Genomic DNA, 16675 nt, shown 5'->3' with positions numbered 1-16675 from the left:
CCATGCTTGGGTAAATATTAGATCTTTCCCTTCCATGCACAGAATCTCGCGAGGGATCCTGAAAGGGTCGTGGGACCTTCTTGAAAAAGGAATGACCCTGTCAGGGCTATGCTGCATATCCTTCCAATTAAGGGAAGTATCTGACACACCCTTCCTTCGTAGGAGAGAAAATAAAGAGAGAGAAAAAAAAGAAAAAAACTGGGACACCTCAAGGACTTCCATTATCCTTTTTAATTTGCTCTTTCCCTTTTTCTTCCTCTTATCTTAAAAAGGTACTTATGGTGGTCTTTATATCCACTCCTTCGGCTGCCACACTGCAGCTGAGCACACAACTTCGTGCCAAGGCTCGCTCGCGCCCGCTGCATTCCTTCGGATGGGGGAGGAGGAGGAGGAGGAGGAGGAGGAGGGAGGAGGAGCGGAGGAGGAGGAGGAGGAAGGAGGAGGAGGAGGAGGAGGCACAGGCAGGCAGGCAGGCGGTGGGCTCTTGTTGGCACAGGGAAATAGGATGGTCTTTTCAGGGGTAATAAAGAAGATTAACGTCGCTTTACCACCGAATAAAAACCGCCATCTAATGTAATGCTATCAAAACAAAATGTCGCGAATGAAACCATACGATCCCTTTACAAAGTACATAAACACTACACAAAGGTCTCCTCCACGCGTACAGGATCAATCCTTACGTCAACAGATGCAGGATCAAAATACCTCTGAGGGTAAAATAAGATTAACTGCTTAGGATTACTAAACTAGGTTCGATTCCCCTTAAACAAGCAAATCTGCTGCAGACTGTTAACATCCTCGACAATTTCAGACTAGCCTGACAACGCTTCTAAATCATTTTGAACGGTATCTAAAATATTCAAGTTTCTGATATCAAACAGAGACTCATTACCTTTCCTTGTGTTGTCAGAATTTGGTGGGATACAAGTTTTTGGTAATGTACTGCGGGGTTACAGTAGTAGGTACTTTTCTGCGAAATATCATATGATCACGGATACCAATGAAAAGTCAATCTATTCAGGAAAACTGTGTTTAATTTTTTAGGTCTCTGACAAATAAGTAATGAATGAATTTTGATAAAACTTTTAGAAGAGATTCATCGGGTGACGCCCCACAGATTATCAACTTTTTGTTAGATAAAACTAAAAACTGACGATTTTTTTCACATCTTTTCATTATTAACGGGACAAATGAAGCAGGGAATTTTAGCACACTGGATTTGGTACCCACATTCAATCAGTTGGTCTGAAAGAGGTTCTCTCTCTCTCTCTCTCTCTCTCTCTCTCTCTCTCTCTCTCTCTCTCTCTCTCCCCTCGCTCGCTCTCCCTCTCTTCTCTCTCTCTCTCTCTCTCTCTCTCTGGATAATAATGCTACTCAACTTAAACTATTATTCGAAGTATAGTAGCAGATATTTCCACTTGGAAAATGTAATATTTGACAAACTTATAGCTCATAACTTTGACAGAGTGTTTACTTCCATTATTTACTATGCATATGTGCGCTGGTTTCACATGAGAGGGCAGGCAGAAAATGAAACTCTGCAATTATGTCATAAACATGTCATCCCCGAGTGACTAATGTCATAATGTCACGTCAAGTACCTTGCTGAGATGATGAATGACACCTTTTAGCTGACATGATATGAATGAATACGTCAATGTGAATTAATAAATAAACAAACAGGGAAATAAATAAACAAATACATAGATAAATGAAACCGTTATGACCTGTAATCATACATACTATTTACTGACTCTAAAATTACCCAAGACCTGACTTGGCATTCTAAAATGTCATGGCAAGGGCATAGATGGAAATGAATCTTTTGAGAGAGAGAGAGAGAGAGAGAGAGAGAGAGAGAGAGAGAGAGAGAGAGAGAGAGAAGAATCAAACACAGTAAGGTCTATAAAGTACACTAGAATTAAAATAAAGAACGGCAGAAGAGAGAGAGAGAAAGAGAGAGAGAGAATCAAACTCCGAACAAAAATACAGTGAGGTCTAAAAAGTAAACAACTATAATCAAGAAAAAGAACGGAAGGAGAGAGAGAGAGAGAGAGAGAGAGAGAGAGAGAGAGAGAGAGAGAGAGAGAGAGAGAGAGAGAGACCTCCTTCCTGCAACAGAACTGGAAGTAAATCGTCCTGTTTACAAAACACGAGAATGGCAACTTTCAAACCAAGATTCGCAGGGATTTCTAAGCGGATTTTAGGGTATATATATACCTAAAGTGCAAGTGGGTACAAGATCAGATACCCAGTGTGAGTGATGTTAATGTTTCAAGTACACCTAGGTAAAAATAGATACCTGATTATATATATATATATATATATATACATATATATATATATAGATATATATATATATATATATATATAGATATAGATATATATATATACATATACATATATATATATATATATATATATATCTATATCTATCTATATCATCTCATATATATATATATTTATCTATTTTATCTATATCTAATATAATATATATTATAACTATCTAACTATCGCTATTAAATCTATCTTAATCTAATATTCTATCTCTTCTATATAACTAGATTATATATATAATCGATATATAATATCGTATCATATTATCATATATATAGATATATTATCTATAATCTATAATATTAATATATATTATATATATATCCTATATATATTCTATATTATATATATATATATATATATATAATAAAATATATTGAATATATAATCTACAACCATCTACTAATAATGCACGGTCATTCAAAAAGAGACTGGATAAGTGTATGAAGTATACACAGTACATAAATACCTGTGCACATTATTAAAATACGTACATGCCTAAATGTACGGTATACATTTGGCATAAATATCACTGGGTATATATATATTATATATATATATATATATATATATATATATATATATATATATATATAATATATTTACATAATGCATATACATACACACACACACTATGTAGAAAAGTCGTATGCATAGCTGCCAGCGGGTTGTTTCCCGGCACGAAAAACAAATGGAGCTTGACATTCGCCGTCACGTAAATCTAGGAGACGCAACAAACAAGAAAAAGGAATTGGGTCGAGGCTTCTTCTTGCGATCGAGAGAGAGAGAAAGGAGAAGGAAGAGAGAGAGAGAGAGAGAGAGAGAGAGAGAGAGAGAGAGAGAGAGAGAGAGAGAGAGAGAGTCAGTCTAAAAAAAAAGGTTGTAGTCAATTAATTTGAACAAAAACGAAGAGTCTTGTCCCAAAAAATAAAGTTATTCATTTTAGGTTGTTAGATCATGTTCAATAAAACAAAACTGTTCGTGAGATATTGCATGAATTTTGTTTATTTTTCTCGTCCTTCATCTATGTCGTGACAGTTCAGTGACCTGCGTCCTTTTCCTACTTGACTGAAAAGTTATGATAATGTGATTTTGTATGAAGAACCTTCCTGATTCTTAAGCCATTCTTGAATGTTGAGTATTCATGGCCTTGTCTTAGAAATGTTGTCAAGGTATACTGCAATATCATTATTTTCCTTTGTAGAATCTCCCCATTTATACATACTAGCAAAAAAAAAAAAAAATCAAAAAAAAAAAAAAAAAAAAAAAGGGGGGGGGGGGGGGTGGAGGAGAGGTTAGGATGAAACCCCATTTTGAACAATCTTAGGGGTCCCCACTACAACCCTACGGAGTTTCATGCCCATCGGACCAGCCGTTTGGCCGTGATTGAATGACAGACGGACGGACAGACATAACACCCATTATAGTAAGATTAACTAACCCTCTCTCTCTCTCTCTCTCTCTCTCTCTCTCTCTCTCTCTCTCTCTCATGGGCACCGGAAAATTGCTGATTGTACGTTCGTACGCGTTTCTTGTAATTATAATCTCCTCACGTCCCCAACTAATGCACTGAGACAACAATGATTATCATAATCATAGCATTATTATCTTTGCCATTATTACACTACCACGTTTCTGTACAGGTCCCCATACCAGATTGGATCACCTCCCACTCGATGAAGCTGCTACAGTCTTACCTCTGTTCCACAATAACAGCGTCCTTGGGCCTTTCCTTGGATACCTGATAAGATCTGCTGGCTATGGGCTTCTGCTTGACGCTGCTCGTGAAGTTCGTCCCGTCTATCTCCCTGTTAGAAAAACACAAAACAACAACATTAACCACGGGCAGCATTAGTATTTCTAGCTCACGTAAAGCAATACGTCCCATCCACAACATCTGACCAAGTGACTAAATGTGACCTAAGATCGAAAAAATGGATTCGAATAAAGTGAATATACGATAACATGCGGAATTTGCTTCATGAACTGTGAATTAAGACATTAAATCACAGAGTTGGAAGATTATTATTATTATTTTTTTGTCTATCACAGTCCTCCAATTCGACTGGGTGGTATTTATAGTGTGGGGTTCCGGGTTGCATCCTGCCTCTTTAGGAGTCCATCACTTTTCTTACTATGTGCGCCGTTTCTAGAATCACATCTTCTGCATGAGTCTTGGAGCTACTTAAGCCTCCAGTTTTTCCAGGTTCCTTTTCGGGGATCTTGGGAGCGTGCCTAGTGTTCCTTTATTATTATTATTATTATTATTATTATTATTATTATTATTATGAATGAGGTTTGGATTGAGCCTTAGGCTTCATCTACTACATATGACAGAAGTCAGATATCAAGCTACAAAAATGACTGCACGGTTGGGAATAATTTGTACATGCCGTAAATGAGGTATTCTCTCGAGAAAAACTGGCTGCACGATTAAGTTGCATAATGAGGTATCCTCTCGAGAAACAAGGCTTCAGAGCGGAAAGTTTTGTCAAGGGGAAAACATTCAGCTACTTTACACTTCAAAGTTTACGAGTTGATGAAGTAAAACTTGAATCCTCAGACATAATACTTGTTACGAGCGAGGCGAAGTTATTACTGGAAACGGGCTCATTTCTGGTGGGCCGGCCTGACCCGGCCCTACCGCTATTCAAATGCTAATATCTCCAAAAGTACTGAAAATAGATAAAAGAAAAATTCTTTCGGCTGATAAAAACCTTGCGTCTTTCTTTTACGTCTTTAAACTTCATCCCAGATAAGATTTATTTTTAAAATACCATAAATCCACATTTAAATGATGTTTTAATTAGCATTATAATTTCCTCAAAATTGATGATGTCGGCACAAGATTCGATAGTTTTCTCGAATTAGAGGCTTAGTTCAACTGTCTTCTCACCTCCGATATAAAGAATCATTGCACACTGTATTGTTTGTCATATCATTAACGTCCAATAACGTTTGTGTAGCAGCAGGGGCGTAACTTGCGGCGGCGGCGGCGGCGGCGGCGGCGGCGGCGGCGGCGGCGGCGGCGGCGGGCGGGCGGGCGGGCGGGCGGGCGGGCGGCGGCGGGGGGGGGGGGCTGTCCCCCCCTCAAAAAAAGTTTGAATTAAGGGGGACACAGTAAATTCAGGCGCCCCCAAAATAATAAATATTATGGATAAATTTCACGCTCTTACGTAAGACAAAGCAAGGAAAATTAAATTATTACCCCTTAAAAACAGTGTCCTGTTTTTAATTGCTTTTAGATCCTTAATGTTAAACCACCCGTAATATTTAGTTTACCTGCTCTTGTAGGCCTTACAGTTTCCCTAAAAAGAGCTCAAATTTCAAAAATGTTCTGGGGGGGGGCTCACAGTGCCCCCCAACAACCCCCAGCTGAACAGGCTCGCTTCGCTCGCCACCCACCCCATTGTCCCCCCAAATTTTTAGAACCAATTACGCCCCTGTGTAGCAAAGACTTCCGAGATACCTAGTCAACCCTCTGATGGTTTAACTTGAGGCTTCGTGAGTTATCGCCTCTGGGGCGCCCTACTGGTAGCATTCTAATTCTATAATATGGTCAACCTCGTTACAAGAGCAAATCCGTGAGCGTGAGAACATTTTTTCTCCTGCCGTGTGAGACTGACACTCACTGCGTATGAGATGTAAGTTCAAACCTGACCGAGAGCTCAAATTAACTTCGCTCAATCACTGCAAGTTACAGCAATAACACACATACAGATCATGAAGAGAAGTGATTTGTAATATGTATGTATGTATACACTCAAATATGTATATATATATATACACACACACACACACATATATATATATATATATATATAATATATATATATATATGCGTGTGTGCATACATAAAAAACATCCATGCATACCCACATAAAATATATATATCATATATTCAATATATTATATATATATATATATATATATATGTGTGTGTGTGTGTGTGTGTGTGTGTGTGTGTGTGTGTGTGTGTGTGATACGAGTATAACTGAAGTATTTGTATTCATATAAAAAAAGTCCCAACAAATGAGCCCCCGCAAAGAAATAAACAAAAGCCATAAAAGAAAAAAACACACCGAAGAAGACTAAAACTCACATGACGAGCGACGACAAGAAAGCAGTCTCTGGCATGGTCATCTTGAACGGGAGGGTTGTCGGGTGGGGGTCGGTGTTCATGACTGTGGCCTTGACGTAGGTCTGGGCGTATCTGTGCTCGACTTTGGAATAGACGCTGTAGTCGGTGATGACGCCCGCGGCCGAGTTCGAGTCCTGCAGGGGACGGTGATGTTAGTTCGGTTTGGCACCAGTAATTTTAGGACTTTAAAAAAAAATATTGATTTTTCAAGAGTCAGTAGGTACTACAAATGATGATGTTGATATAAACATTTACAATGATCTCTTAATGTATTACCATGAAAAATAAATGGTTAAAAGGAATTAACTTACATTATAATTTATAGTTATATCAGCAATGTAATGTTTCACCGTTATCATGAAAACCGTAAATTTACACACACACACACACACACACATATATATATATATATATATATATATATATATATATATATATATATATATATATATAGTAGATATATATAAAGGAGCTCATAAAAACGCCAAAATATAGAAAAAAGTACTATATATCAGAGACAGCAGTTTCTATATTTTGGCATTTTTATAGGCTCCTTTTATCAGATGGAAATTCTGTTGTAACAGAACATTTTTACCACACACACACACACACACATATATATATATATATATATATATATATATATATATATATATATATATATATATACATACATCATATATATATTCTTCCTTCTTTTTTCAGCTGGAACTTTTGTTTCGCATACAGATTTATTGACTTATTTCGTTCACGGTCGGCGTCAATGATCTCAGGAGTCTACTTTACCAGGCACTATAAGTCAATCAATCGTGCCAGCGTTGGAATAGCAGGTGTCAGTTTAGCCTTTGATGACCAGCAGACTGTGATATAACTAAAGACGGTAAATTCTTAATTTAATATAAATTTAAAGCAATTATTCTGTAGTGGTGATGAACATATGACTAAGATATAAATAAAGAGAGCAAATTTGTACATATGACGAAGATATGAATAGAGAGAGGGAGCAAATTCGTAATTCATAAAGAATTCGAAGCACTTATCGCGTCTGCTGTCGCTTAGCGTGCTTCCAGCATCTGTTCCCCTAATTTCACTTCACTCTTATCCTTCCTCTGCGTCCTTCACTTGCTTAACACCCCCTGTCCTTCATAAGAGAGGGACTACAGGACACTCGAATATTTGGCAGAGGACAAATGAGGAGAAGACGACTCCTTCCAGTTGTTACAACAACTTGCGTTCTGTGCGACCCAGGGACTCATAAAAAAAAAAAAAAAAAAAGGGGGGGGGGGACTGCTTGCTTGCCTCCCTGCCGGCTTGTAGGGCTGGGGTCGGGTTGACTCCCCCTCCTCTCCTCCCTCCTCCCTCTTTCATCTGCCGGTGTGATTTATGGCGGGGTGCTGGACACAGAATAAGAGACCATTAAAAGCTGTCTCGTGTCCTACTAGGATAAACAGGCTTAGAGAAACGACGCCATTCAAAGGAGAGCGCTTGAGACCGAGAGCTTTGGAAGCCAACTTGAGAAAGGGGCGCTTGCATGCAAATGTTCGCGCGCAAAAAAACGACTGAGTAAATAGAGTTTTTCTCGCGAAAGTGCGCCTGAAAACTTTTATACGCGCTCTGGTGCGCATTTGAGCAACAATCATGTGCACATAGGAAATACATTTTCTTTATTTTTAATTCTCGTTTTCCGTACATACAAATTCCAATTTCCTCTCCAGACCCGGATAATAATAATCACCTGTAATTACTGGAAAGCTTATTTAATTCAGTTTATTTAAGATTTCTGTTATCTAACCTCGTCTAATCTGTTTTTTTTTTTTTATGGTCCCAAATTTTTCAATAACACACTTCCTTATTTTTGCCAAGACCATGGTATTTTAGATATTCACACTTCTCTTTAAGTGAATAAATCACTAGTGCACAGTAAATATATAAATTAATTTTTATGCTGCACCACCTGAAAGCTATAAAATTCGTCCCGATAAAACATAATTATACATCACTTTTCACTCATTTATAAAGTGCTCAAACTTAACCTCTTCAAAAGAGGAAGTGAAGTCACTCAGCGAAGTCTGGTAACATACCACTGCCTTTGTATCATCTCTCTCTCTCTCTCTCTCTCTCTCTCTCTCTCTCTCTCTCTCTCTCGCTCTCTCTCTCTCTCTCTGTACTAAGAGGATGCAATTACAACTCGTAATGTCTCGAGATACAGATGATTTAGTGCGATACTTGAGGAGGCACTGAAACGGGTACAAATGACACCGTTGATGGCAGCACTCCTCCTCTCCGTGCTTGTTTTATATTTGGCATTTCAATTATGCTTGGAGGGATCTCTCTCTCTCTCTCTCTCTCTCTCTCTCTCTCTCTCTCTCTCTCTCATTTGGAGTCCGAATTTGATACCAATATCTCCTTGAATTTATTGTGCTTTTGCTAACCTAGCCGTTAAATTATTTAGCTGGTTGTTGTTGTCAGTCGATTGTGGTTGGTTAAACAATATATATATATATATATATATATATATATATATATATATATATATATATATATATATAATATATATATATATAGTTCAACCAACCACAATCGACTGACCACCAGCTACAAGTCTGTAGAATCTACAGGTCGCATTCACTAGTTCTATGTAAACATAACAGCAAGCATTAATTTATATGTGAGGCGTTTTCCATGAAAAAACTGAACAGACATTAAGAAAAGCAAGGTATTTTCCCTGCCAGGAATCGAACTTGGGTTACTTCACCCACTTCATCAAGATATCAGAACGTTTATTTAAAATAAAGCAACGAAAACGGAGAATTCTGTCATTGACAACAATTAACATCTAAACCTGATCAGGTTGTAACACAGGGAGAGAGAGAGAGAGAGAGAGACGAGAGAGAGAGAAGAGAAGAAGAGAGAGGAGAGAGAGAGATAGGGCAGGTAGCTGCGTGTAAAGGATATAGTACTTTAAGCGTCCGTTTCTTCTTTATATATATATTCATATATATATATATATATATATATATATATATATATATATATATATATATATATGTGTGTGTGTATATATATATATATTATATATATTATATATATATTATATATACGTATATATATATATAATATAATATATATATAATATATTATATATATATTTATATATATATATATATATATATATACATATAACTCGTCAATATCATTCAAGCTTTTATTTTTACTTTTGTGGTTTTTATAAAATCATTGTTTCTTGGCATTTTCTCCATATCTTGTTTCGCCTAAATATCGTTGTTTTCTGTTGTTTTTCCTTGTATATCCTTCACTCCTTTTAGTGTATGTCATGGCTACTAGAAATTCACAGAGAGCAACTTTTTCTTCTTCATTTGTATTTACCATCATAGCGATGCTTTGAATTTTTGTTTTTTTTAACACATTTTCTTCGTTACTTTCTCTTTATCATGTTTTGCCTATATGTTGTTTTCGTATCGCTGTTTCTTGCTAGCCTTCGTTCCTTCGTGTATATTTTATCTACATGACGTTTTTCTGTTGTTTTTCCTCGTTATCCCTCTCTCCTTTCGTGCATCTTATTATAGGAAATTCACCAAATCATTTTTTTTATTTACAGCTTCTCTCCCCTCTCACCTTTTCATCTTAAGGGAAAAAAACTACCAATACATGCTAACTTCTCATCTAAACATATGTATCACTCACACACATAAACACGCCCCGCTAAAAAAATAAATAAATAAATAAATAAATAAATAAATAAAATAAAAAAAGGACCAAATCACATTCATTCACTACCCAGGAAGGGGTCCAGGGCTTGACCTGACCTGATATCAGACTTTCCCTTAGAAAAAAAAAAGAAAAAAAAAAAACACAGATATAGAAACAAAGAGCCGGAGATTATGGAGGCCAGTTCTTGCCGCGAACTTATAAAGACGTTCCTTACATGGAGGCTAATAAGAGGTGTGCTAGACGTATGTGTCTTATTGTCTTTACTCTTTTTATTTCATTTCTCCCTGATTCTCTTTCTTCTCTTTAAGGCGTTCTATTACTTTTGATAATACGTTGTCGATACAGCGGAGGAACTATTTAGGTAATCTGCCTTTAATCGGAATATAACTGGCTGAAATGTGGTCGGATGTATATTTGTGTGTGTGTGTGTGTGTGTGTGTGTGAGAGAGAGAGAGAGAGAGAGAGAGAGAGAGAGAGAGAGAGAGAGATGGTATCTCTTTATGCCCATATCAAACGAAAACTAAAGTGTTCGTCGAAGACACGGCGTTTTATCGCTACGGGGTTAATGATAGCCATTTTCGGCACAGCTGAATATGGACCGGACACTTTAACAGGAGCAACATTAAGAAGGCCACACGCGCGCAGTTATGCACACACATACATACATACATACATACACGAGTACATACATACACCGGTATACGTGGAAGTAACCATACTGTATGTAAATATATAATGTATTCCTCAACATAGGATACACACATAAATATATCAGTACTACTGCCAATATTACATACATAATTTAAAATTAATAATATCACCTTTACAATTACTTTAGTAGACAATACATCTGATTACCTCATGTCCAAGGATATGTGTGTGTGTGTGTGTGTGTGTGTGTGAATAATCCTTATTCCATTGAAATAGGCTATTTCGTACATTTCCGAGTTGAATTTACACGTAATTTTTCGGAGAGAGAGAGAGAGAGAGAGAGAGAGAGAGAGAGAGAGAGAGAGAGAGAGAGAGAGAGAGAGAGTCAAATACCTGATTCCATTCTGAGTTAAATTTACACGTAATTTTTCGGAGAGAGAGAGAGAGAGAGAGAGAGAGAGAGAGAGAGAGAGAGAGAGAGAGAGAGAGGTGAAAAACAACCTGCACAAAAAGGAGCTAAAAGATGATAATAAAAAAATGTAGCATCGGCAGCGTCTTGTACATAATCTTCCTAACTTCCTTAAAATGTCACTCACGACTTGGCTCTCTGTTGCGACACTTTTCGTTTGACATCGAAAGTGAATATCAACAATGACAAGAGCCAGGAGACTCAACGTTTTAAAAGGCCCCGAAGGACTTTTAAAAGACACTAAAAGGGCTTTTATAAAGGCACTAAAAGGCGGGAATTTGAACTCGGAGACTGTTTTGGAAGAATGGTCTCGTAAAGTACTGGAATCATTTGAAGGTGCATTTTGGTAATGGATGGACTCGGTAAACAGGTTTTTTTTTTTTTTTCAGCGTTTTGGCCGGATGTTGAATTTGTATTACAGATATATATATATATAATATATATATATATATATATACATATATATATATATATATATATATAGATATATATATATATATATATATAGAATCTACTGGACATTTTTACCACATACATATGAAATTGTAATAGCCCTCTTAACTTCTCAAATTCTTTGCTCTTTTTTGGATGCGCCTTTCACTACAAAGCCTTGAACTCTAACTTCAGAGAAATTTGAAGAAATCATGATGTCCGGTAGCGGGAAACGAACACGCGATACCATAATATATATATATATATATATATATATATATATATATATATATATATATATAATGTCTGAAAGAATCCAAACAAAATATCAGTTGCACTAACAGCATATTCTAAAAAGGAAAAATACATGGCTTTCCTTTCAAGATCTGTACTATTTAAGCTGACAACATAAATCTAAATGGCCTATTTCATAATTAAATTAATCTTTGGCATGAGCGAATGTGCAAATTTAAGGTCTTCGTCTCCTAGATCCACGTATCCTACGCCTTTCTATTTAAGGAAATTAAACAATTAAAGTCAGGTTAATTAAAAAAAAAACAACGCCAACAAAAACAACAATAACATCATCCCACCTCGGTCCCATCGAGACATGGATGGGTCGGGGCGTCGGAGGCCGTAGGATGCCCACTCCTATACTCCCTGGGGGGATACAGGTGATTCAGGAGGGTGGGATCTTCGACGTTTTCCCACGTTCCGTCAGGAGTGCAGCGCTTGTAGGCCGTTCCTGTGGGAGACAACAGAAAATATGTAATTTTGCTATTCGGACGAAATATGGCGTGTAAAGTCCGTGGAGTGTTTTTCAACAAAAATTATTATTATTATTATTATTATTATTATTATTATTATTATTATTATTATTACGTATGGCAATATGTCCTGTTAATATAATAATGTATTTTACATCAATGTATTTTATACTGATAACTACTTTAATGGGTATTTATTAATTTACGTGTGCTGACAGCGATAATACCATCTCAAAACCTGAAATAAAAGAGTAGCTTTAGATGCATTTTTTTTCAGTGCATGAAATATTATCATACGGACACTCAAGTGGTGAAGTTGTAATTTATACATTGGAAACTCATTATTCATTATTATTATTATTATTATTATTATTATTATTATTATTATTATTATTATTATTATTCACAACAAAAGATCAAAACCATCTAGAAAAAGACTCCATGGTCCAAAAATACGACAAGAGACGAAAGACACAAGAAAAACAACTAAAATACAATTATAGCTATTATTACATAAGTAAATACCAATTACTATTAAATAAATAAATAGATATCTAAATAAATAAATGCAAATATACAAAGATGTTCTCTAAAGCACGGTAACCCATCCTTGTACTGTGGAGAGCCATAAGACAGACTGCGGGAAGACCAAGGATTGAGTACGCAAGTTAAAAAAGTCAATGCCCACGTGCCCGATAATGTGGCATGTGCGATTTCCCATCTGCCATAAACTTGGCAAGTTTTGAAGAGATAATGTTTTACACAAAATTTATTGATTTCTTATTTAGATTAAAAGCCTCTCACTTTCAGATTTTCTAAGTCGTCATAGGATATATAATATAATGAACACACACACACACACACACACACACACACACACACACACACACACACACACACACACACACACACACACATATATATATATATATATATATATATATATATATATATATATATATATATATATATATAGCGTTCCGAAGTATGGCGGTTACTAGTAACTCGAAAAATAGAAGACTTGTAGGAGGAAGTACATCTCAGGTGGTCCTTAAAATACTTTTATTACAACGTTTCAAAACACAAAGGTTTCATTTTCAAGCTGTAAAGACATAAAACAATAAAATTAATATTAAAAGCGCTAAATTACAAATAAAAGGCATAATACATTATACAAGACAAGATAAAAAAAAAAATAAAAACTAGTTAGCAGAACCAACCATCAAGAGAGAAAGGGAGGACAGAAGTCAGAAGGAACAAACCAGAAATGACCGGCAACAGCTCACGTTAGGTAAAGAGTTGTCGAGGAAGACTGCGTGTTCAATTGAGGAACAAGCTGTTTAATAAACAAGGATTCCAGAATTGTCAGTAGTTTGCCATTCGGTGCCCGTCCCAATATTTCAAAATCTTTGTATTGTATATTCAGCTTGCATTTATTAGCGTGTTGTCTGATATTAGAAAATTCTGGATTAGCAAGTTTTGTTACCAGTTCTATAGCTAACGCCCTTATGGCAATCAATTCTGACCCTCAGTAACCTCTGTGTGGATCCCACGTAGGTCCCCAGATTACATCTAGGGCAATTAAACTTGTACACAACATCATGGTTTATCTAGCAAAGGTCAAGTTTATCCTTGAATTTAAACAAACTACCTAAACTGAGTGGGTTTGTTGGGATGATATTAAATCTAATAGCTGGTATATAATCAAATATGAGTTTTCTTAGTGCATCGTAGAAATTTTTGTCATGGATTAAAGGTACATTTGCATAAAATGGAAGCTTAGGCACAGTAGGTAAGGAGACTTTTGGGATAAAAACGTTATTAAGAAGTTTACGAACATACCCGTGAAAAAGTGTAGTGGGAAAATAATTGTTGGTAAAATATTGACGTAAAAAGTTGATTTCTTCGTGAAAAAATTCCCAACTAGATGTCAATGAGAAGGCACGATGAAGTAATGTGGATAAAGAATTTAATTTAAAACCATAAAAACAGTGACTATAAAAATTTGAACCTAATCCTGTAAAAGTTCCCTTCCTGTAAACTGAAGTATTAAAATGATCATATTGTCGTAAGACTAAAACATCTAAGAATGGTAGTTTATTATCACTTTCGCACGGTCCATAGTAAATTTTATATTTGGGTGTGCCGTATTAATGAAATGAAGAAACCTTTCAGCATCGTACTTGGATTTAAAAAGCGCGAAGGTATCGTCAACGTACCTTTTGTAGAATAGCGGATGGTAACTCAAAGGACAGGTGTCTAAAAAATGCTCCTCCAGGGAGCACATAAAAATGCCTGCAAATATGGGCCCTAATGGAGAACCCATAGCCATACCATCGATTTGAGTGTAAACAATTATTATTAAAAAGAAGGCAGTGTCCTGCACTGCCAAGTAGTTGCAATAGTTTCTTAAAATCAGATTTATTAAAAATTATAAAAAAGGGAGTCAGTTTCAGGAAAGAGTTTATTAATAATAATTTCAATAGTCTCATTCACAGGTACATTGGTAAACAGAGACTCAACGTCATAACTGACCATAAAGAGGTCCGAGTCCTGGCTAAGTATGGCTTCTTTGAAGTTTAAGGAATTTTTGATGTTATATTCATTTCTGTCAGTGGGGAAAGCAAGGGAACAAGGAACTTAGCTAACCTGTAATTCGGGTATCATATGACGCTAGTATAGGGTCTGATGGGAAGGCCTTCTTTGTGTGTTTTAGGAAGTCCATACATAATGCCATAGGTAGAACCGGTACTATAGAGAGAATGGTACTTTTCTTCAGATATAATATTTTTATCTTTAAGACACTTTAAAATCTATTGATCCGATCTTCAATTCTAAAAATGGTTGCAAAGTCTGGCTTACCTAGGAGTTTGAATTTCGTGTTGTCATTTAGAATGCTTTCAACCTTATTAACATAATCAGATTTATTCATTAACACAACACCCTTGCCTTTATCTGGGCGAGTGATAACTATGGTGTCATTCTTGGCTAGTTTCTTAAGTATGTACAAGTCTTTTCTGGAGAAAAAAGGAGTCCAATGGGTTGTAAGTTTAATTTGTAAAAGGTATTTTGCGCTAGAACCTGTAATTTTGTACGTAATCCTGAAATGTCGAAATTAATGTTTAGATTGATCAACCTGGAAAAAGCGTTTCTAGTGAGCTATAAAACTGGTTGTAACTGGTTTTGAGTTACCATCCGCTATTCTACAAAAGGTACGTTGACGATACCTTCGCGCTTTTAAATCCAAGTCGATGCTTGAAAGGTTTTCTTCATTCAGTATACGGCACACTCAAATATAAATTTACTATGGAGTGCGAAAGTGATAATAACTACCATTCTTAGATGGTTTTAGTCTTACGACAATATGATCATTTTAAATACTTCAGTTTTACAGGAAGGGAACTTTTACATGATTAGGTTCAAATTTTAATAGTCACTGTTTTTATGTTTTAAATTAAATTCTTTATCCACATTACTTCATCGTGCCTTCTCATTGACATCTAGTTAATTGGGAATTTTTTCACGAAGAAATCAACTTTTTACGTCTATTTTACAACAATTATTTTCCACTACACTTTTTCACGGGTATGTTCGTAAACTTCTTAATAACGTTTTTATCCCAAAAGTCTCCTTACCTACTGTCCTAAGCTTCCATTTTATGCAAATGTACCTTTAATCCATGACAAAAATTTCTACGATGCACTAAGAAAACTCATATTTGATTATATACCAGCTATTAGATTTAATATCATCCCAACAAACCCACTCAGTTTAGGTAGTTTGTTTAAATTCAAGGATAAACGTGACCCTTTGATGACCTCATGTGTTGTGTACAGGTTTAATTGCCCTAGATGTAATCTGGGGACCTACGTGGGATCCACACAGAGGTTACTGAGGGTCAGAATTGATTGCCATAAGGGCGTTAGCTATAGAACTGGTAACAAACTTGCTAATCCAGAATTTCTAATATCAGACACACGCTAATAAATGCAAGCTGAATATACAATACAAAGATTTTGAAATATTGGGACGGGCACCGAATGGCAAACTACTCACAATTCTGGAATCCTTGTTTATTAAACAGCTTGTTCCTCAATTGAACACGCAGTCTTCCTCGACAACTCTTTACCTAACGTGAGCTGTTGC

The 16675-nt window shown here is 36.1% G+C and overlaps 1 protein-coding gene across 5 annotated transcripts in view; it reads right to left on the bottom strand.

The window, feature by feature from the left end:
- Positions 1-16675, bottom strand: part of LOC135210010 (inter-alpha-trypsin inhibitor heavy chain H3-like) — a 360551-nt gene that overhangs the window by 29168 nt on the left and 314708 nt on the right. For all 5 annotated transcript variants that reach the window (XM_064242770.1, XM_064242772.1, XM_064242773.1 and 2 more), the window contains 3 exons: positions 12356-12507; positions 6440-6612; positions 4035-4145 (listed from right to left, as the gene is read on the bottom strand). In XM_064242770.1, the coding sequence (XP_064098840.1) occupies positions 4035-4145; positions 6440-6612; positions 12356-12507 (436 nt within the window). The remainder of the gene's footprint in view (positions 1-4034; positions 4146-6439; positions 6613-12355; positions 12508-16675) is intronic.

The sequence above is a fragment of the Macrobrachium nipponense genome, chromosome 39, assembly GCF_015104395.2.
Source record: "Macrobrachium nipponense isolate FS-2020 chromosome 39, ASM1510439v2, whole genome shotgun sequence".
NCBI classification, from domain to species: Eukaryota; Metazoa; Arthropoda; class Malacostraca; order Decapoda; family Palaemonidae; genus Macrobrachium; species Macrobrachium nipponense.
The sequence above is the reverse complement of the archived record's forward strand: the minus strand, read 5'-3'. Positions and strand labels throughout refer to the sequence as shown.